The sequence below is a fragment of the Chlorocebus sabaeus genome, chromosome 21, assembly GCF_047675955.1.
Source record: "Chlorocebus sabaeus isolate Y175 chromosome 21, mChlSab1.0.hap1, whole genome shotgun sequence".
In the NCBI taxonomy this organism is placed as follows: Eukaryota; Metazoa; Chordata; class Mammalia; order Primates; family Cercopithecidae; genus Chlorocebus; species Chlorocebus sabaeus.
Window position 1 is genome coordinate 70,912,855 of NC_132924.1, and position 24,207 is coordinate 70,937,061.

Genomic DNA, 24,207 nt, shown 5'->3' on the forward strand with positions numbered 1-24,207 from the left:
TATATGGCCAGTCATCCTCACTCACATAATCAGTATTGCAGTATCTCTGCTCTGCAAACACATTCATTACGTATGCGGTTCTTTTTGTGTTCTTCAAGCAAACTGAGCCATCACCATGCTGTAACTGTTATTTTATTTTGTTTTTCAACTAGGGAATTTTCCAAGTACTCAGCTTCAGGTATCATGAAAATATTGTACATATTGGTCATGTCTGCATCACAGTGTTGGTAAAGGGGACTAGATCAGAGAGTATGTGATTGTTTCATCATTTCATTAAGGTTCTGTCTTCAGGAGCTGGCATTCAAATTTCTAGAGGGCTATGCAAAAAACATTTGTAATGAAAATAATACTGATAAGATTATTGTACCTGGAGAGTGATGGGGTGGGAAAGAAAGCTGCCCATTTTTCCAGTTGGAAAAGTGCTGTGGACTCAGGAGTGCACAGTTGATTAAAAGATGGTTGAGAAAACAGAAATGTCAGGTAGTGATGTGGGGGGATGCTAAATTCAGTTCACATTTCAAGTAAAAGAATGGCATACTTCCAATGGCTTCAAATGTTTTTCAATGAATATGATTAGAGAATTATAAAATTTTATCTATCAAAATATAAACAGAATATATGAAAAATGATAATTGGGACTTATTTAGGAATCTATTCAAGATTTCAACAAGGTAAATGGACTAAATATAGGTTACATCATGCTTCCAGTTGTTTGGAATATTTGTTTAAAAATGAAAATATTTATTGAAATATTTGATGAATGATGATTTACATTTATAGGCAAACACAATTCATGTCTTTATAATTATAATAGATAATTGTATTCAATTTTCTCTACTGATGCCATTTTTTAGACATATACAGAATTTATTCCATATTTATATTTTTTTCCTGATTCTTAAACTATCTGATGTAAATTATATGATTTTAGAATTTGAAGGACTTTCCACCTGATCTAGAAAAACCCTTTATTTCAGAAAGGAGCAATCTGCAGCTTAGAGGAGATAATTGAATCAGTTTTGGCTGTGATGCTTATTAAAGGCAAGGCCTGGACTAGACTTGGTTTTCCTAAATTGATTAAAGAAGAGATAATTCATTCTCAATATGTTTCTGTTTTTATACAATGGACCAAGGAAACCGCAAACCAGCAGCCACTGTTGGGAACAGCACTGTCAACTTAAAGAGTGGAGTGGCCAACTCCACGAGTGTCATTAGTGAAGATTTATGTCTGTGACTGTGAGAGGGTGACCATACCTTCTAGTTTTCCCTGCACAGGGATTAATAACAGAAATTAAAATCACATTCACAACATTAGCAAAAATCGTGAATTAACTAGCAGTACTTTTAGTAATGTATTTAGGACCTGTATTGAAGATAGAGAAAAGAATGTGAGAGATATATGTAAAAGATTTGAAATTTGGAATGAATGAATAATTTTTCCTGGAATGAAAAGGATACCCATGTGAAGATGGCAGTTTTTCTGATTTACTCATAGAAGCAATTTTAATTTGACGAAAATTTCTAAGGTTATTGCAATAGGAAGAGAGTTGTAAAAAAAAAAAATATCACATGACACGATGTGGCAACTTTCTCCTCTGTTATTAAACTGTAATTGGAAATGACTAAAGACCTTAGAGAAAAGTGCATCAGGGAGTTTGCACTTGGGGTTGAGCTCTGAGTCTTGGTTGCTGTTTGACTCTGAACACTTTGTTTAACATTATAAACCTCATTTCCTCAACTATATACTGGGAAGCCTATTAAAACTAAAACTGTAGCTTGTTGAAAGTTAACTTAATGGAGGGATCAAGTGTGTAGCCTGGCCACAGGTGATTCTCAATACATGTTAGCTAATACTTTTAAAAATTATTCATATTAAAAAGTAAGCTCGTGAAATAACAGAGGGACAAAGAACTAAGAAATTACAGAAATATATCCACAAATCTTAATTTGTTATAAGGAATGGATCATGAATGGATTTGTTCGTAAAAGGGAAAGTTCGTTACTTGTAAAAACAAATTGCCTAATTTTGTTATCACCTCATAGTATTGGGGAAAATAAATTCCACCGTGACTATATACCAAAATCCATGAAACATTAGTAAGGTTACAGATGAATAATTTCCTGACTGATAGATGGTTGATTTTCTAAGTAGAAAACTCTTTTAAGAAATAATAAAGGAATAGGCTCACAGGTTTAGATTAGATAGTAAGCAACAATCTGGAAAAACAGAACTACACAAAAATTATTTGAGAAAAAGGATCATTTTGCTAGCAATCAAATTCAAATAGTTAAAATATTGAAATATTTTTATTTACAACTTAGCAAATAAAAGATGGGAGGTGTTTATGGGGCTACAATGATGCTAGCACACATATACTTTAAATTGGAACAAAGTTTTTGGAAAGTAATTTGGTAACAGATAACCCAGCAAGCATTTTTTTTTTTCTATTCATCTGGACTTTTCTATTCATTTATTGACTTCTGAAATTCAAAGACATATTAAACATCCAAAAATGCAGCTAAGTTGCAGTAACAAATGAACCAAAGTCCTGACTGCAGTTACAACATTTCACCCAGACATTGAATTCTAAACAGCAACTTTATAAATCTTATTTCTCATCAGTTTTCCAGAAATAACTCTTAACTGGGAATATATCCACATCTGTAAGGATAAATATTATCAGCTATTTTATCTGGATTTTAGAATAATCATTTTCATATAATCTCTTATAATCCAAACTTACTATGAAAAATATGAAAATCAAAATAAATTTTGAAAGTTTTTAAAATATAGGAATAAGTACATAAAACAAGCATAGCCAAAATGTTGGAGCGCACAGCCTCTGGTCATTTTCCTTTTATTTTCCTGCATCGCCATCTGGTGGCCAAAATGTGAATAGTGTCTGATACCATAATTTCTGTTCTTACTAACATGCAAAATTTTATTTCTTATTTAAATTATTTAATATAGCTTATAAAATATAAATTTGTTATATATGTTATCCATCATAGTTAACTTGCATAAATAAGGTTACTAATATTATTTTAATTAAAAAAATCCTTTTCCAAAGCAGTCAGGTCTGCATTTGAATTATTATTTTTGCTGATCATTACATGACTTGAGCCAACAATTTCGCACCATTATTTATTTTGCATGCCAAAAATAGAGAAAATAAAACATTAAGACATGTTAAGTAATAAATATTGAACAATTTTTTCAAAAACTATATTTATGTCCTGTTTTTGCTTATTAAAAATGCTTTAGGACTAAACAATGTACAAAGTACCCTAAAGAAAGCCTGCCTTTAAACATTTAGAATCCGTGCATAGGAGAACAGTCTTTCTGAAGGGAAGGGATGCAAATTAAAAGACATGTTGATAGCTGGGTACGGTGACTTATGCCTGTAATTTCAGCTGCTTGGGAGGCCGAGGTGGGAGGATCACTTGAGGCCAGGAATTCGAAACCAGCTTGGGCAAAGTAGTAAGACCCTGTCTCATGTTTTAAAACTAAAAATAATTTTAAAAAGACAGATCAAGTGGGCAAAGAATAAATGAGCTGCTTCTCTTTCACTGAAGTTTCAAGTAGAAACCTTGAAACACAAAAGACCTTAAGAAGATCTTTTGTCTTTAATTCTTCATGTTTCTAGTTCTGAACTACTTGACTCCAGTAAATCATTCAAAGGAAGACTTGGGACTCCAAGAAGATGTGTTCCAGTTGCCATTTCCAGGCAAAGGGCACTTCCCAGTAACTTTCTGCTTCTTTGACTTGTAGTGTATATTAAGGCAATAGGAATATTTCATTGTTTGTATCCTGACATAATGTGATGACGAGCAGAGTCCCTCTTCTCAGAACTATTTTGTGGAATGATTTCTTATTCAGCAGAGGAAATTAGAACAAAAATAGAGACTGCCTTTACAAAACCAAAAGCTTGGCTTATTTCATTTGAGATACTGATACTTTGTTTTGACTGGAAAGCATCTTTCGATTTGTGGATTTGTGTACTTGATGGTGATATTAATAAAAAGGTTGTTTGGAAGATTGAAATGCATGGATCATAGTTTTATCAGAAACTGTTTCAAACACTAAACTAATGTTTGAGGGACACTTGTATCATCCTGTTAGTAAACTTTATTTCAAGCTCAATACAGCTGAGGCAGTTTATCTGAATCTTATGAATTAGGAATCCGTTCTAATTTTAGTACTGAGTATCCTAATGCTTTTTACTTAAATAATTTTTAAAACAATACAGTTGCCATTTAACATCTACTGTGTGTCAGACTCTATGTTAGATGTTCTGTATATCATTATTTGACTATTTTAATGTCTATTTGAACAGAGTATTTGTCCTTTTGAATGTAGCAGTTTAACAACATATTGCAGAGCTAAGATGCAATTGATTTACTTATAAATCTATAGCTCGATTATTGATCAACATTTTACACTGACTTCTAATTTTCTTAAAGCCCACAACCAAAGAGTTTAAACATTTATCCATTTATTTAGTAAATATTTATAGCATGTCTGTTACATGCCAAGCACAGAAGATGCAGTGGTGAAGTGGACATATTCTCTGGCAATCTGGGCTAATAATCCAATAGAGGGCCTATTTATCAAGCTAGGATACAGAGAAATATGAGATTATAACTGTTGCTCTGTAAAAAAGAGATAGATTTAGGAGAGCTTAGTACTGGGTAATTTAATCTAGTTAGGGAAAGTCATGAAAACTTTCATGAGGACCGAGTGAAGAAGGGAGAAAAAGTATTGTGGGCAAAGGAACAGTATATATAGTGGGAAAAAGTGTTTTTGGCAGAAGGAACAAGAGATGTGGAAGGGTAAAGGAAAGAATGCCCCAGTGCTGCAGTTGAAATACAAAGCCCTCCAGGATTTTTACCCCAGATGCCCATGTTAACACACGTGCCTTCCTATCTAAACAGGGTAACAGAAATTGTTCTCAGCAGTTCTAATGAGTGACCTACTTAGTTGAATTTTCTGGAATTGGAAAAGCAGTCAATGTAATGTTTGAATTTCTGACTCTGTCATGTTAAATACATACTTTTACAAGAAGTATTTTCTTAATAGATGAAAAATCAGAGCTCCTTCAATCTCTTTTCAATCACCATATACCATTTCAAGGTTTTGTAATATGTTTACTATTACACTTTCACTCTAAGGTTTTTAATATGTGGTTTTAAATTAGTATCTAGGCACATGTTATCAAAGACTGCCACTTCAGCCCATGAAAATTAACCTAATTTAAAATATATATAATATGATATAAGCTGATGAGTCTAAGATACCTGTGAAATATAGTCTTATCTGATTGTAAACTTTCAAATTTCTCATCACTTTCCTAGGAGAGTAAGATTTGGTATAGGGAGTTATACTTTGTAAGTTATTCCTTTCTGTACATTATGAGTTTTATTATGAGTGTAATTGTAGTAATTCTGTTATACACTACGGAATATGTATTTAATGAATTGAATTCACATTTAACCAGTTTGTGTTAAAGTGACTTAATGAGATGCTTCACTTTTCTGTGTTAAAAGCAGGTCAAAGTCAACTGAAAGACTCTGAGCAATACATTATTCAGTGCTCAATTTCTGCATAACTTGTACCTTTATGATGATTCATGGTTTAAATAAGCCAGTTAATAACATTTCCTGTAACCATTTCTAATAATTCTCTAAGGTCACTTTACTATTAATATATTGGCAAACTGTATTTTTACTTACCAATACAGGGGAATTCTAATATTTATTTGTTTTGAAAATGGAATGAGATCACTTGGACTTGGGAAGGGGAACATCATACACCGGGGCCTATCATGGGGAGGGGGGCGGGGGGAGGGATGGCATTGGGAGTTATACCTGATGTAAATGACGAGGTGATGGATGCTGACGAGTTGATGGGTGCAGCACACCAACATGGCACAAGTATACATATGTAACAAACCTGCACGTTATGCACATGTACCCTAGAACTTAAAGTATAATAAAAAAAAAAAACCTCACTGTTATACAAAAATAAAAAAATAAAGAAAAAGGAAATGGAACATGTAGAATAAGGTTGCATCCAATAACCAAAGGATAGAAGAGCGATAAAAGAGGCAGTGGGACTGGTCATTTGGACCTGAAGATACCCAGTTTTCAATATTTGAATTTATAGAAAACGGTAAGTAAATATACTGGAACTTTATTCTCACACTGGTGATATTCATGAAAGTCGTGTTCAAAATAAACGTGGAAAAGGGCTCACTATCTGTGCAGGATATTTTACCTCTTGTTTTATCTTTCTTCTCTCTAAGCCTTCCTTCTCCTCTCATTATCCTAATCACCTTGCCTCATTGTTAAAGGAGACAAATGCCACAGACAGTAACAATCATCGTCCAAATCCACATACCACCTGGCCGGGTCAGCTTCCACTCTTCTTTCCTAGAATAATGAAGTTGATGTGCATTTTCCTAAAGGGCCATTCCTCTGTGTGTCACCTGGATCTATCTGTTCCTACATTTCCACGAACTTTATTTTTTACCTCTCTTCTATTTCCTGCGTCTTTTTCTTCTTCTCTCTTTGATACCAGTCTTCTCATGCGCTAGTGACCCCTAACTTTAAAGTAGAGTTTTCTTGACCCCTGGTCTACCCTACAGATGCCACCCTGTTTTCCTGCTCTGCATCCAGCCAAGGCACTTTGAGGATTTTCCTGCATTCAGATGCTCCTGCTGTCCATTGGTTCTGCCCTCCCCCTGCCCACCCAAGGCTGCCTACATAACGTGGATGAGTTCACTGGGCATTTTTTGTTTGTTTTGTTTTGTTTTTCTGAGACAGAGTTTTGCTCTTATGGCCCAGGCTGGAGTGCAATCTTGGCTCACCGCAACCTCTGCTTCCTGGGTTCAAGCGATTCTCCTGCCTCAGCCTCCCGAGTAGCTGGGATTACAGGCATGCACCACCATACCAGGCTAATTTTGTATTTTTAGTAGAGATGGGGTTTCTCCATGTTGATCAGGCTGGTCTCAAACTCCCGACCTCAGGTGATCCACCCGCCTCAGCCTCCCAAAGTGCTGGGATTACTGGTGTGAGCCACTGTGCCCAGCCCTACTGGGCAGTTTTAAGTCCCCATCTTCTCTGTCTCCATACAGTATCTTCCTTTTGACACATTTTTCTCTCATCCAAAGCAGTCTAATCTCCTGATTTTCCTCCTGTCTCCATGGAAACTTGCTCTTACTTAGTTTTCTCAGGTACTCCTATTCTCTACTTTTTATGTTTTGTTTTCATATGGCTTTAAACCATTTTTTTTTTCCCTGAAGCCTTCTGTTTTTTCTTTTATAAATTATTTAACCAAGACTTATTTTGAGCCTCATGCTTTAAATGTTATCATTTCTTGACATGTACACTTGCATATCTCACATCTATTGAAATCTCACCCTAAGTTGCACTCTGTGCCTCTCTTCTCTATTCCTCAATTATCCCTGAACCAGTCATCCCTCCAGTCCTCTCTCCTTCCAGATGCCTGAGTCAGAGACCTGGCAGTTATTCAAGATACCGCTCTGTTATGCATCCTGCTAAATCCACCACCAAGTCCTATTTGATTCTTTCTCAGAAATAACCTCCTGAATTCTTTCCTTTCTAACCATCTCCACAAATAACAAAACCACTATGTATTTTCAGCTAGGTTACTGCAAAGCCTTCTAATTACTCTCCCTCCTTTATATTGTGCTCATCTCAAGTGCATTTTCCACACAACAGCTAGGATGCACTCTTAAAATTCTAGATTCAGTTATTTTACATCTGGCTTAAGATCTCCCAGTGACTTTCCATTTCATAGAAAATAAAATCATCTTCAACATTTCCATTGGACCTCACATGATCTAGCCCTTGCCTCCCTCTCTGAACTCATTTTATATCTTTTGTCCTCCTATGAGACCGAGCTAAACTCACTCTCCTTATGTTTTCTTAAAAAGAATTCTTTTGTTTCCATGTCAGGGCCTTTGCACATATTGTTCTATTTGCTTGGAATGTTCTTCCTTTGTGCTCTTCACTGGAACATTTTCTGGAATCACAGGAAATGCCGTTGTTTAGGAGAATTTTCTTTCAAATGTTCACAGTCCAAATTAGAAATGCCTCTCCTGATATTGTCTTCTAGAGCATAATATTATATTGCTTTATAGAATGAATCATAATTTATTACACTATATGGAGAGGCAATACAGGATGAGTTTTTTCATAGATAAAATGGGGATAATAACGTTTATCTTAAAGAACATTTGTAAAGATAAAATGATTTACATTTGTAGAATATATAGTAAATGCAGCACATAGTAGACACTATATAACTTTATATATTTATGGTATTTGTGTGTGTGCAAATAATTATGCCTGAAAGTAAAACTACCAGTCATGATTCTTGGTATATAATAGGCTGCTAGTAAATATTTGCTTAATAAACTGATGAATTGTGCCGTGCACCTTATAATTAGGTTCAGTGATCTTCAGAGAAATAAAGATGAATTATATTTGCAAGAATATGTAATAAATTGTGACCCACTCATTAAAAGAAGTATATGTTTTTGATCTGAAAGTATCTTTAACATTTTATCTGGCCAGTTCCTTTTTTCTGGCAAGTATGCTTTTTATTATTATTCCCATTTTGCACATGTGACAGTCTAGGTGCCAAGAGCTGAAGAACTTCCACAGATTACAGAGTTAATAAATGATTGAATGACTCCACTCATCCTATTATCCTGGATTTTGTTGCAGCATTCCTATTGTTCTTTCTTTTTGGAAATATCCAGAGAACGATGTAAATATTTTTTATGGGGCTGACGAAGTTACTTTGATGATCGTTCTTAAATTTTCCATCTTGGGCAGTTAACGTTGGAGTTGATGTTTTCTCTCCCACAGCCTCTCTGCTGTTCAGGGTCCCATCGCCTTGCCTCCATGGTTCCCCTGGCACTCTTTAGTAACCTCTAAAGTGATGTTTCTAAAAGGCCACCAATTGTTCTTGATTCAGATAGCTTTCCTCTGTTAGCCTCCATAGAAAAACAGCACCCTCAAATTTCAAAATGACTAAACATTGATTCATGTTTTCAGTGTATTACTTTTCCAACCAATCTTTCCTAATAAGAGGCAATGAAAATATTTAACATGTCCCGACAACCGGGGCAGGCATCCCATATCATTTCTGAAATTCAATGTATTTCATTGCTTTGGATTATTTTTTCTACATGCTCATCAAATTTGAGAACTAGAAGGGATGTCATATAATTTAATTCTCAAATTTATAAGCAGGAAAACCAGGCTTCGGGAATATAAGCAGCAGACTCAGCGTTCCAGTATGGGTTGGTAGCTCAGATGAAAATTGCCATTTGTTTCTTAATGCACCTTTGTTACCAGCCTACTCACTTTTCCATTTGAAAGAGTAAGCAATGCAATACCGTTTAGGAGTATCAAACACAAATTCTATGAAAACTATATGATTGATTTAAATGTTCATTTATATATTTACTGTTTGATCTTTTGCAGTTTAACAGCAATGCTCAGGATGTAAGCTGTTTTCAGCACCTTGTCCAAGCAAATGTAAGAAATAAGAAAGTATTGAAAGATGCGGTGAATAATATCACAGCCAAAGGAATTACAGATTATAAGAAGGGCTTTAGTTTTGCTTTTGAACAGCTACTTAATGTAAGTATCATGCTATATCTTTTTTTTTTCTTGTTCAATTGTTGTATCTGAATTTCAATATTCTGATAGCTACTGTCTGGGATTACATAGTACTGTTTTCCATTTATTTAAAAAGCAGATGTGTGCAGGCAGAAGAAACCTTTGAACTATTTTTATTTTTGAATTTAAAATTCAAAAGGTATCTAAAATGTAGATTTTTAAGTTTTTGATCTTTATGTTTTTCAATCTGTGTTTTTAAATTTATGAGGAAATAGTTGGATTTAATTTTGAATACACCCTTGAAACTTAATTGGCCTATATAGAATATCATTACTTTTTCTTATCTCAATCACTACAGTAGTTATCTGTAACCTCACACTTTCAATCATCAAATAGTTACTGAGAACATTTTAGTTTTAAACATCTCGTTTGGGTCTTTCATTTGTTCCTAAATGTACAGAAAGTTCCAAATGGTAGACATTAAGATGAACAGAAATGCAACTCCTGGAGCAGGGCTTCTTTCTCAGTGACGATTCCCCACAGTCCCTCATCAGCGTCTACAGTTACACTGTCAGATACTGGCTTATTGCCCCATGTTACAGCATGTGTCTTTTTTTTTTTTTTTTTGAAATGGAGTTTCACTCTTGTCATCCAGGCTGGAGTGCAGTGGCACGATCTCGGCTCACTGCAACCTCCGCCTCCTGGGTTCAAGCGTTTTTTCTACCTCAGTCTCCCAAGTAGCTGGGATTACAGGCACCTGCCACCATGCCTAGCTAATTTTTTTTTTTTTTTAATTTTTAGTAAAGACAGGGTTTCACCATATTGGCCAGACTGGTGTTGAACTTCTGACCCCAGGCGATCCACCAGCCTTGGCCTCCCAAAGTGCTGGGATTACAGGCATGAGCTACTGCACCTGGCCTTACAGTGTGTGTCTTATACTGTGGACTAGTGTTTTTAAATTACCTTGCCCTCTATTTCACTTTGAGTTACTTAAAAGAAGGGACCGTTGTTCAATTATTTTATTTCTTACTAGGCAATATTATCATCATGTTTGAGAGTAGGAACCTTACTTCTCTGCACCTTGGTTTCCACATGTATGCATTAGAGGTCACTATAACATGTACCTCAGAGAACTGTGCATAAGATTGCCCATAGAACCTGGCATGTAGCAAACCACACACACAGGTGTAGGTTGTTGGGTGGTATTGGAGTCATGGTCATTATTGCTGTAATTACTAGCCCATGTCTGGTAAAAAGTCAGATCATAATGTCTGTTAATATTTGCTGAATCACTGAATGAACTGTTACATTTGGTCTTTATGCAAATATGAGTTTGTTTTTCCTGAGTGAGTATTCTGAATAGTTTTTGAGATATCCAATTGGATGATTCATTTATTCATTCAGCCAATATTTATTGAATGCATCACCAATTCCTGTCATAGTGCTGGTGCTGGAATTATAGAAGTAAACAGGACCAGCTGTTCTCAGAAGGCCCAGCATAATGTGCTAAATCATCATCCATAGAACAGTGTGCAAGTGCCATTACAGGGTATTTAGTGTGTTCCCTGGGACAGCACAGAGAATAGGCTCAGCTCACTCAAAGGTCAGGAAAGTATGGCAATCCCGTGAAAATGAGATTTTGAGGAATGATTAGAATTTAGGTAGGTAGAGGAAGGGAAAATTATTTCAGAAAAAGGACCACATTGTAGACAAAGCACACAAGTGTGACACAACATAGCACTGTAAAAAATTGCAGATGGCTGCCATAGTTAGGACATGAGCAACATAGGAACCTGATGGAAATGGAAAGGCCATGAGGTATCAGTTAAGGAAGTGTAGGGGCAAAGGAAAACTTTAGAGTGTGGCCTTGGAGTGTTCTCAGTTAAGGAAGCTATTGTAGAGATCCTGGTGTGGGAATAGAAGTGAGGAGCTACTAAGGAGCGTGGCATGGGAACTGATTAAGTGGTGTGGGCTGGGTTGCAGAGTGAGAGGGGCTTAGATGATTACATTCTCTCAACTGAACTAGTAAATAGATGATTACACAGGAACCCACATAGAGGAAATGTGGGGTAGAAATAGCTCAGTTTCAGATATGTTGAATTTGAGGTCATGTTATTTAATAGACACCGTTAGACAAGTAAGAAGACAGAAAATCAGAGATGTGCAGCCCTGCTATTTTCAAGGGAAATAATGCATGGCAAAATGCATATGTTTGTTAAATGTTGCATGTTCATTAATAAAAATTGAAAGCTCAAAACTATGAAATTGTAATGTAATTAACCATTAGATTAAGATGTATTCTTCCTCTAGTAAAGGAATATGCTTGTTTTTGATAAAAATTATTTTTTGCTTAAATCAATAATTGAGTTTCCTTGATCTTGGCATTTTCATTATTCTTCTTAGTATTTTTTCCCCTCACTTCATTGCCTCCTGTTTAGGTTTCAGTTGTGAAATGATCAGGAGTTTCAAGTGTAAAGTACAATTTCAGAGGCAGCCTCACTAGAGAGGCCACATTAACTTCCAGATTTATTAGTTGCTGATAAAATATGATTTAACTCCTATTGGCCTCTCCTGCTGCCTTTATAACTGCTACAATTGTAATGATTTTAAAAATATGGTCCCAGTTGTTCCCTAAGTAAGTCTAATATGTTTTGCTTTCCATACATCTCATATATATATTGAAATTCTTTATATTAAAATAATTTGAAGCATATTTTGTTTTCTTTCAAACACTTCCAGTCATTTTATTACTCAAGTGCTATTTTTTTTTCTTTTTTGGTCCTTGCAGCGTCCACCTTTAAGATCACTGAAGCAAGTATTAAATAGAATTAGACATATAAGTCCCAAAGTAAAACTTACATTTAGATTTGAATTAATCTTCTGGTACCATTTCATAAAATATTACCACATATATGCATTTTTCAAAAACATTTATATTGAGTGCATGTATGATAGATGCTGTGCTATATACTGGCACACAGAAATACAGCAAAGTACCATATTAAAGCAAGTTATCAACTCTACTAATTGTAATTTTATTGAAATAATCTAGTTTTTTGGGCTGAATTTGTTCAAAACCAGTTAATTGTTGTTGCTGTGTGATTCTTTAGATAATTGCAAATGCAATGAAAATTTGCTATTATGTACTTGGCTCCACCATAAGTCCTGAGAGGCTACTCCTAGGAAAAATCATGTTGTAGGCAAAACGGTTTCTTTATTTTCCCCATATTCCTTCTATTGTGTATTCCCTAACATCGGTCTCTCTTGGGAAATGTTATTATAATTTTATTTACTTAGATATACAAATGATCAGCAAGACCTAATGTGTTAATTTACATTGATATTTGCGTCCGATAATAGTACTTTCAGTACTTCAAAAACAAAACCATGTCCTATGGTTTTGTTTAACATTTTTACAGGATAGTTCTTTAGGTACATATTATTTTGCCTAGTTTACACATGCAGATAAAAAAGACAAATCACCAGAGAAACTAATTTTAGTTAAGAGATTTGAGGCACGTTTCACAAAAGTATTTTGATGATAAAATATGCAACTTTTTGTGTAGTCAGATTTTCAGATAGGTTACCTTCAAAGATAAGAGCCATGCTTGAGAGTGACAAATTATATTAGTTAATACTTGTGCTTCCACAATGCTTGATTAAAAGCCTTTACTGCCAGTGTTCTAATGGCTGAGTCAATGGAGTGAGATGACCTGAAACAGGATCTTTTCATTAATAAAGAAAAATGTTGTATTTATTAATTTTCACAACAGAAAGTGGGTTTTATCTTCTTTGAAAGAGTAAGGTAGAGCATGGACCTTCAATGACTTAGAACACTAGAGAAAAATTAATGAGTTTTTAAAAATATTAGTCATTTAAAAGCCAGGGCTGTGCTGTGCTGTACAATATGGTAACAAGAATCACAGGTGGCTAGTCAGCACTTGAAAGGTGGCTGATCTGAATTGATGTGTTGTATAAGTATAAAATGCATACTGAAGTTTGAAGACTTATTGTGGAAGAAAAAGCTGTATAACATCTCAATATTGATTAATGTTCAATATTCATATTGATTAATATTTTGGATGACTAGGTTTAAGAAAATATATTATTAGGATTAATGTTGAATATTTCTTATTACTCCCCTTAAGTAATTATTAGAAAATTTAAAGTTCCATATTAGTCTCATGTTATATTTCTTTTGGACAGCACTGAACCTAGGGTTGACATTTTCAAAGAAGCTGAGCATTCATAAATTAGTGTGATCTTTTATTCTCAGCATTTAAAGCAAACACATTTCATAACAGTAGAAAAGTTAAGATAATAATTTTAGACCTCAGAGAAGTCCAGCTTTCTAAATTAATTGTTCATTTTAATGGCCCTTTGGTGCTAATACATTATTCTCCCATATCTAACTCTTCTGGAGACCTTAAAGTGTAAGAAGATTTACCATGGACTTGAGTCTTTCAGGATTAGAATATGTGTGGTTGGTTGAGAGAGGATAGGAGGATATCGTGGGAATAGGTATTGGCCTTTACAAAGGAACAAAAGAGTATTGGATTTTAAGTGATCAGTTTTAGGATTTGTGATTTCAAACAGGTAAAGTGAATAAAGTAGAATGAATAAAGAGGGAAGAAAACACTTATTTGGAAGTGGACTGAAGATACACATTTTAAAATAATGTTATTTTTGGTTTATACTATAAAATTATATGGGCATAAAATTGACAAACATTTATTAAAAGCTCATTTTTTTAAGAAACTACTGAGATTTTATTATGTGCTAGGCGGTCTTCTAGGGAGGGACAAAAAAGTCTGAGCAAAAAAGAAAAAACTTACTTTGCTTACGTAGCTTACATTCTGTTGGGGGACACCAACAATAAACAAACAAGAAAATAAAATATGTAAATAAAAGAAAGTAAAATGCTGTGAAGATACTATCTGGGAGGGAGACTGCAATTTAAAACATAGTTGTGAAGAATCACCTCATGATAAAGTGGCATTTGATCAAAGGCTGAAGGAAGTGAGATAGACCTATGGTTATCTGGGTGGTAAGGGGAAGGCCTGATGAAGGGGGTGGGCCTGAACCGATCCAGGAACCAGTTCTTAGAATATATTTTGTGAGCAGATATTTCATTAATGACTTGCAACCTGCTCATGCACTTTCCATATAGCTTTATTTTCTCTTATATTGTGAATGATACGCATATTGTTTTGTTTGGTTTTGTTTTTAACAGTATAATGTTTCCAGAGCAAACTGCAATAAGATTATTATGCTGTTCACGGATGGAGGAGAAGAGAGAGCCCAGGAGATATTTACCAAATACAATAAAGATAAAAAAGTGAGTGTAATTTTATAATATTTAAAATTTAATATTGATCTAGGTGGTTTTTAAAGAGATAGTGGGTAGTGGTAGTGAGGGGAGAATTTTTGGTTTAAAACTTGAGTGTGCCAATTATAAAGCCATATGAATCACAGATTATAAACTAATGGGTGAATTAGAGAGCTGTTAAATATAATATTTGTACCATGTTCACAGGTAACTCATGCCTCATATTTTAATAAAATATATGTATGGGTCCTATTTTATTCTTATGCATAGATTGTAAATAAAATGTTATTAAAATAGAGAAATCCAAGGAATGGAAAAATAGGAAAAATTTAAACATTTAAAGTTTATTGGATAAAATTTATTATATTATTTATTAAAGATTGAAGTAATACTCAAATTTCCTAAATATTCAACAAATGTCTATTGTTTTGTAAATTTACAAAAAGGCAGTTTACAACAGCAAAAACTACATCCTCATTTGAAAACTGATTCCTTTCAAGAAAAGATGAAGACAAATCTTTTTTATAGGTATAATATATTAAAATAAAGCATTTCATAAGCAAATGAAGACTGTGAAGATTAGAGTTTGTAGTTGGAATATAGTTGAATGTATGTTTTACTATAAGGGAAGAGTATTACAGAGAGTGGGACCTCACTGAACCTGATACTGTGGAGGAATATCAGCTTCAATCAAACTCTATCTTCTCTAGCAGTCCTATCATCAGCTTATTTCAGTTTTCTGACCAACACTCCATATTTTGTAAGAGTACTGTGATTCTCAACCTAAATGTTTCCTACAATGCTAATGATTCATTTAAAAAGTAATTAGAAATTATAAACTTTCTGGTGTTTCAACAATTTCTACAAAAATTATACATTTATATATAAGAAGACTCTGCAGGGTAAAATGCCCATTCACTTTGCTTCTGATTGGAATTTTCACCATTTTGAAAGGAGTTATTACTAGCTCTAATGGATTGTTTTATATGTGCTTGAGGAACACATATGGATTGGGTGTTCAAAAGCGAGACAAAAATGAATTAATATGTTCAGATGGTTTGGTGACAAAATATTGTGAATAATGGGGAACAGTTTGATGAAATAATGAAACGGTTGAATTAGTGAAGAATTTACTGGTTTACAGTAAATTCATAAATACAGTAAAAAAAAGCCTCTTTTCTATGTATCGATCCTAAAACTGTCCAATCTAAATATCATTATCTTGAAATGCGGCTTCTCATTCCAGTCACCTTTTACAGGAGCTCAAACTTTTTAAACAAAGGTTTAAATTTTTGGAACACTTTAAGACACTCTAGGTGCTAAAATTTTTGGCCTATGAGTATCTAAAAATGATCAAAGGACTGAAATAATGCACACATAATTTCAAATTAATTACACTCTTTGCTTACTACATGTACTACAGTGTCACACAGTTTAATGCAAGGTTTAAGGATACTTCCTTTGGTTTTTGTTTAGCATCTGATGATTTTAACAATATAGAGGAATCAACTTTTGAAAAGTTGATAAATGAACTGAGCTGTTAATGTGAATATTTTCAAGTGATAACTAGATTCTACAAATATTTCTTTCAAATAATCAGAAATGAAATTAATGGGAAGATGCAGATGCGGTAATCTAGTATATAATATGCATATCTTTATTTAATAACTCTTATTCCTCAATCAAAATTCAGGGTAATCCTCACCACCTGGAGGATGTCCCTGAACCACCTTCCCACTGTAGGCTTCTTTAGATGCTTGGCCTCTGATCCCATAGTACACTGTGCAAAGCCATGTACATATCCCTCACTCTATACTCTACCCACGGTATCTCTCCTCTGTTCCTCTCTGGATTAAAAAAAAAAAAAAATTCTATATTATCGGGGCTGTGTCCTGTTTAACTGTGAACTTTAGGCATGCAGCCCAGAGCACAGATCCAATGATAGTTCCTAATACATCACAACAAATAAATTGAGAATACATAACAGAGGTTGGAAGCATGAGTGCTGTTACGGGACAGATTTATAATTATGAAATATAACTGGGGGAAAGTAATATGCTGCTTTCACATATTTTAAATAATCTAGCATTTCCTTATTTTGAAGAACTCAAATATAACAAAAGTTGTACACAAAATTCAACTCTGTTAATATAAAATGTACTGTCTCAAACATTTACAAATTAACCTTACTCTGATAATTGGAAGAGATTTTTTAGGATCTTATAATTCGTCATAATTTTAAGTATATTATTTTGTGAGAGAGGTATGTAAGTGCAAGCCACTACTTACATCATTTTAAAAGGTATTAAGTGTAAATAAATTGTTTTTTTCCTTTCATAATGAAATCATCCAAAGCAACCACTAGGAATCTTGTTCACCTCTACATACTTTATTTCAAAAAGGAAAAGTTTTTGACTCAAAGGTGGCAATGAATTTTACATTCTGTATTCAAATTTGTGCACAAGATATATCTGATTTTAAAAGAGTATAAAGGTTTTTTTTAGGTAGATTTAAGTAAAAAATAATAAAAACAAGTTGCTTTCATGTAAATTCAGAAATGTGGCATTTTTTTTCCTCTTTCAGAATTCTCTATATATCCAGGATATATAGTGTCTTGGAGGCATATCATTAATTTGATCTTTTTCTGTTTTTTAAACACACAAGATTTTATGTTATAAGGAAAGCAAATGTATTCCACCCACTATTTTCACAAATTGTTCAGTTGGTTGAATTAGTGAAGAATTTACTGGTTTAAAGCCTCTTTTCTATGTATCGATCCTAAAAGTGTCCAATCTAAATATCATTATCTTGAAATCTGGCTTCTCATTCCAGTCACCATTTACAGGAGCTCAACTTTTTAAACAAAGGTTGCATTTCATGACAGGATAAACCACATGATAAAAGATTCATATCACATGTACTTTTCTAAAACTAATGAATCAATTTATATTCAACTTCAACAGTCCTGCTGTTTGTCTGCTAACATATTGATGCTGTGTTTTAAGGACACACACATTTTTCCTGAAAACATACAACCTTTATTAATGCCAAAGCAATTTTGAAAATTAAGTAGTTAGCATTCAGTTGTGATGTTTCATTTAGTTTTGTCTCTGTCTAACATAAAAATTAAGATATTCTTGGAACTGCATAGCATTTGTTTTTCTAAGTTCAGAGCTATAACAAAGTTCTGTGATACACACAGTAATACAAATATAAAAGCCTGCATATACACACACATATATCTGTCTCCACACTTATTTATATCTGTTTCGAATGAATATCCCCTCCAGAAACAAGGAATCATGTATATAACTTTGGCATGACCTCTCTTACATAAAGTGATATGAGTAAAAGCCAACAGAGTGTTGAGAAGTAAATGAGGAATGAGAAAGTAGGAATATAAATATAAGCTGTTTTTCTTTTTTAAATCATGGCAAATTTGCTAAGAAATAAAGGAGAAGAATAAGTTAACTCAGGATCAAGTTGTGTGTATGCGCACACATGCATACAAACACACACACACACACACACACAGAGGCATACCTCAAAGATGCTGAGGGTTTGGTTCCAGATCACCACAACCACAACAGAGTGAATATTGCAATTAAGTGAGTCACACAGATTTTTTGTTTTCCCATTGTGTATAAAAGTTATGTTTACTAAATACTGTAGTCTCTTAATTGTGTGGTAGCACTTTATGTAAAAAAAAAAGTACATACCTTAATTAAAGAATACTCTATTTTTTAATTCACAAAATGTATAACAAACACCAACGATCCATCTAAGCCTTCAGCAAGTATTTGTATTTTTGCTGGTGGAGGGTCTTGCCTTAATGTTGGTGACTGCTGACTGATCAAAGTTGTGGTTGCTGAGGGTTGGATGGCTGTGGCAAGTTCTTAAAATAGGACAACAATGAAGTTGGCTGCATTGACTAACTCTTCCTTTCACAAAATATTTCTCTGTAGTATGCAGTGCTATTTGATAGCATTTTTACCCACGCACACGTTTTAAAAATTGAAGTCAATTTTCTCAAACCTGGCACTGCTTTATCAAATAAGTTCATCTAATATTCTATATCTTTGGGTCACTTGAACAATATTCACATCTTCACCAGGGGTAGATTCCATCTCAGGAAACCACTGTCTTTGCTCATGCATAAGAAGCAACTCCTCATTTGTTAAAGTTTTATCATGAGATTGTAGAAATTCAGTCCCATCTTCAGTGTCCACTTCTAGTTCTCTTGCTGTTTTCACCACATCCACATCTGCTGTTATGTCCTCCACTGAAGGAAGGCTAGAACCCCTCAAAGCCATCCATGAGGGTTAAAATCAACTTCTTCCAAACTCCTGATAATGTTACTATTTTTGTCTTTTCCCACGAATCACGAATGTTTGTAATGGTATATAGAATTGTGGATCTTTCTAGAAGATTTTCAATTCAGTTTTCCCCGATCAATAAGAGGAATCACAATTTATAGCAGCTATAGTCTTACCAAATGTGTTTCTCAAATAATAAAGACTTGAAAACCCCAATTAGTTCTTGATCCCAGTGCTACAAAATGGAAGTTGTGTTAGCAGGCATGAAAACACATTAATCTCCTTGTAAATCTCAATCAGAGCTCTTGGGCGACGACATGTATTGTCAGTGAGTAATAACATTTTCTTCTAACGGTAAGTTTCAATAGTGGGCTCAAAATATTCAACAAACCATGCTGTAAACAGATGTGCTGTCATCCAGGCTTTGTTGTTTCATTTATAGAGCACAAACAGAGTAGATTCAGCATGATTCTTAAGGACTCTGAGATTTTTGGAATGGTTAAAGAGCATTGGCTTCCACTTAACATTACCAAATGCATTAGCTACTAACAAGAAAGTCATCCTGTGAAGCTTTGAAGCAGGCAGTAAGTTCTCCGCTTTAGCTGTGAAAGTCCTAGATAACATTGTCTTCAAATACAAGGCTGTTTTTCTCTACATTGAAAATCTGTTGTTTATTATAGTTGCCTTCACTGGTGATCTTAGCTACATCTTCTGGATAACTTGCTGCAGCTTCTGTATCAGCAATTGCTATTTCACCTTGCACTTTTATGTTACAGAGATGCCTTTTTTCCTTACACTTCATGAACCAACCTCTGCCAGCTTCAGGGACCACTGATTATAACAGTATAATATCACTATATTCACTGTATCCGATATAATGATCACTATAACAGATATAATAATAATGAAAAAGATTAAACTACTCTAAGAATTACTAAACTGTGATAGAGACGTGAAGTTAGCATGTGCTGTTGGAAAAATCACACCAGTGGACTTACTTGATACAGGGTTGCCACAAACCTCGAATATGTAAAAAATGCAACAAAGAACCATGATAAAATGAGGTATACCTGTACACACATATGAGTATATGCAAATGCATATTGTTTTACAATATAATACCTTATACATTATTATATGCTAAATATGAATGAGAGGATACTCAGACGAGGAAAACTTATAGATACAAAACTGAGAAAGGCTAATTGATAGAGATCTTTAAAAGAGGAGGGATTGAGAGAGATGGAACACGTTTCTGAATTTGACAAATAGATATTAATTTCTGGAAACACTGCTGTCCCACATTTCATAGGCACTCTGAAGTTAAATGACATCCCACATTTTCTAATGTGAGAAGACCATGTTAAATGAATAAAACGTTCATCTTGGAATTTGAGATATTTGGGTGTAGGCATGCAATCACATTACATCATGGAAAATTTAGTATCCATCCCCTTAAGCATTTATCCTTTGCAGTAAAAACAACCCAACTATACATTTTCATTATTTTTAAATGTACCATTATTATTTACTATATTCCTCTTGTGCTATCAAGAACTAGGTCTTTTTCATTCTATTTTTTTTGTACCCATTAATCATCTCCACCTCCCTACAAACCCCCAACACTACCCTTCCCAGCCTCTGATAACCACTCTTCTCTATCTCCTGAAGTTCAATTATTTTGATCTTTAGATCCCACAAATAAATGACAACAGGTATTTGAATGTTCTGTATCCACTAACAATGAGTACAAATGATAGCAGACAACCACCTTTAATTCAGTTATACTTTTGAATATATTTGTATTTTATTAAAACAACATTCGCATAGTAATTGTTTATGCCAAGGACATATATGTATGTGTAGAGTGCTTATATACATAAAATAGTATACATAAATACATTGTATATTTTTCACCGTCTTCAAATATGGCTTAAATGTGTGTGGATGAATTGAAGAACACGTTCTAATGTTATTGCCTGCTGTATACACACCCACCCTGTGTGAGTGATCTGCAGCCCACAGATATTAATAGCAAAGATAATTGTTTATTGTTGTTTTCTAAAGTTGTGCATGCAATACTAATTCCAGAGGCACAAAATTAATGTTACATAATAAGTTTATCAGCACAACATTTCACTTTCCACAAAAATACTATCTGTCAAATGGCCAATGTGTAAAAATCAAATTTGATAGATTTAGTAAAATGTAAATGTTCAGTACTCTTAAAAATTCTATATTTGAATGCAACTTTTTAAAACTTTTTTTTAAAAAGTTCATGTGTAACTTTAAAATATCAAAATGACAAACATAGGGGAAGAAAGAAAGAAAATACAAAAGAAAAATAAGACTAACTAAAATAAACTAAAATAACAAAAGCCTAACAAACTAAAATAACAAACTAAAAATAACAAAATGACAATAATAAGTTTTGTCTTATCAATAATAATTTTAAATGTAAATGAATTACACTCCCCAATCAAAAGACTCAGAGTGGCTGAATGGATAAAAACAAAACCCAACTATATGCTGCCTATCAGAAATCCACTTTAGATTTAAGGACACACATAGGCTGAAAGTGAAGGGATGAAAAAAGTTATTTCATGCAAATGATAACCAAAAGAGAATATGGGTGGCTACACTTAGACAAAACAGGGTTTAAGTAAAAAAACTGACACAAGAGACAAAGAAGGATGTTATATAATAAAAGCATCAATCCAGCAAGAATATATAACAAAGATATATGCACCCAACATCAGAGAATCTAAATATATAAAGCAAACATGGACAGCACTGAAGGGGCAAATAGGCAGCAAATAGCAAAGGCTTGGAATCAACCCAAATGTCCATCAGTGACAGATTGGATTAAGAAAATGTGGCACATATACACCATGGAATACTATGCAGCCATAAAAAAGGATGAGTTTATGTCCTTTGTAGGGACATGGATGCAGCTGGAAACCATCATTCTTAGCAAACTATCACAAGAACAGAAAACCAAACACCGCATGTTCTCACTCATAGGTGGGAACTGAACAATGAGATCACTTGGACTCGGGAAGGGGAACATCAGACACCGGGGCCTATCATGGGGAGGGGGGAGGGGGGAGGGGGGAGGGATTGCATTGGCAGTTATACCTGATGTAAATGACGAGTTGATGGGTGCAGCACACCAACATGGCACAAGTATACATATGTAACAAACCTGCACGTTATGCACATGTACCCTACAACTTAAAGTATAATAAATAAATAAATAAAAAAGAAAACTTGAATGCCTCACTTTCAGTGATTGATAGAACATCCAGACAGATGATCAATAAGGAAACAGGACTTGAACAACACCATAACCAAATAGACTGCAATAGATTGAGAAAATGTGACCCAATACAAATAATACACATTTTTCTCAAGTGCACATGGAAGGTTCTTCAGGATAGATCATGTATTAGGTCACAACAAATTCTTAACAAATTTAAGATTGAAATTATACCCAGTCTCCTTACTGAGCACAGTGGAGTGAAACTAGAAATTAGTAGTGGAAAGAAATAGTCTCCTTTTGCAGATGATATGATCTAAATATAGAAGACACTAAAGGACTTCAAAAAGCTCATTAGAACTAATAAACAAAATTCAGTAACATTGCAGAATACAAAATCAATATTTGAAAAATTAGTTGTGTTTCTGTACACTAAAAACTGACTACCTGACAGGGAAATGAGGAAAACAATCTCATTTACAATAGCACCAAAAAGTACACATTAGTTAGGAATAAACTTAAAAAAGGAGGCAAACTTAACGAATGAGTTTTGTATACTGAAATCTGTAACACTGTGATGAAAGAAATTAAAGAAGTCACCAATTGAAAGGCATCCTGTGTTAATGGATTGGAAGACTTAATATTGTAAAAATTTCCATAGTACCCAAAGTTATCTACAGTTTCAATGCAACCCCCATCAAAATCCCAATGGTATTTTTAATAAAAATAGAAAAAAATCCAAAATACATATAAAACTACAAAAGACCACAAAATAGCCAAAGAAATCTTGAACAAAACAAGACTAAAGCTGGAGGCATCACACCTCCTAATATCAAAATGTATTACAAAGCATCCGGTAATCAAAACAGTAGGGAACTAACATAAAGACAGACATTTAGACCTCTGGAACAGAATAGAGCTCCCAGAAATAACTCCATGAATGTATGGCCAATTGATCCTCTATAAGGGTGCAAACAATACAGAATGGAAAAAGGATAGCCTGTGCAAAAAATGGTGTTGGAAAACTGAATACTGACATGCAAATAAAGATGAAATTGGATCCTTATCTGACACCATACACAAAGAATAACTCAAAATGGATTAAAATCTAAAATTAAAGGTCAAAATGGATTTAAGACCTAAAATGTTAAAACTCCTAAAAGAGAACAGAGAGAAAGCTTCATGGCATTCATTTATTTTGGTAATGATTTCATGGATATGACACTAAAAACATAGGTAATAAATCCAAAAATAAGTGAGACTACATCAAGCTAAAACTCTTGTCCACAGAAAAGGAAACAACCAACAGAGTTATAAAGACAACTTTTGGAATTGGGAAAATATTTACAAAACCATATATTTGATAAGGGTTAGTATACAAAATATGAAAATAACTCCTACAACTCAATAGCAAAAACCCCCTAATAACCCAATTGAAAAATGAGCTAAGTACTTGATGTTTTTGGAGAAAAGACATAGAGGTAGCCAATAGCTACATGAAAAAAATGTACATTACTGGTCATCAGGGAAATAAAAATCAAAACCAAAATGTGATATCATCTCTTACCTGTCAGGATTGCTGTTATCAAAGAAACAAAAGACTAGTGTTGGGGAGGATGTGGAGAAAGTGGAATCCTTGCACAACG

At 34.0% G+C, this 24,207-nt stretch overlaps 1 protein-coding gene across 7 annotated transcripts in view; it reads left to right on the forward strand.

The window, feature by feature from the left end:
- The window catches only part of CACNA2D1 (calcium voltage-gated channel auxiliary subunit alpha2delta 1), a 498,706-nt gene that overhangs the window by 397,409 nt on the left and 77,090 nt on the right, over positions 1–24,207 (forward strand). For all 7 annotated transcript variants that reach the window (XM_073009174.1, XM_073009173.1, XM_007982343.3 and 4 more), the window contains exons 11-12: positions 9,520–9,678; positions 14,891–14,995. In XM_073009174.1, coding sequence (XP_072865275.1) covers positions 9,520–9,678; positions 14,891–14,995 — 264 coding nt within the window. The remainder of the gene's footprint in view (positions 1–9,519; positions 9,679–14,890; positions 14,996–24,207) is intronic.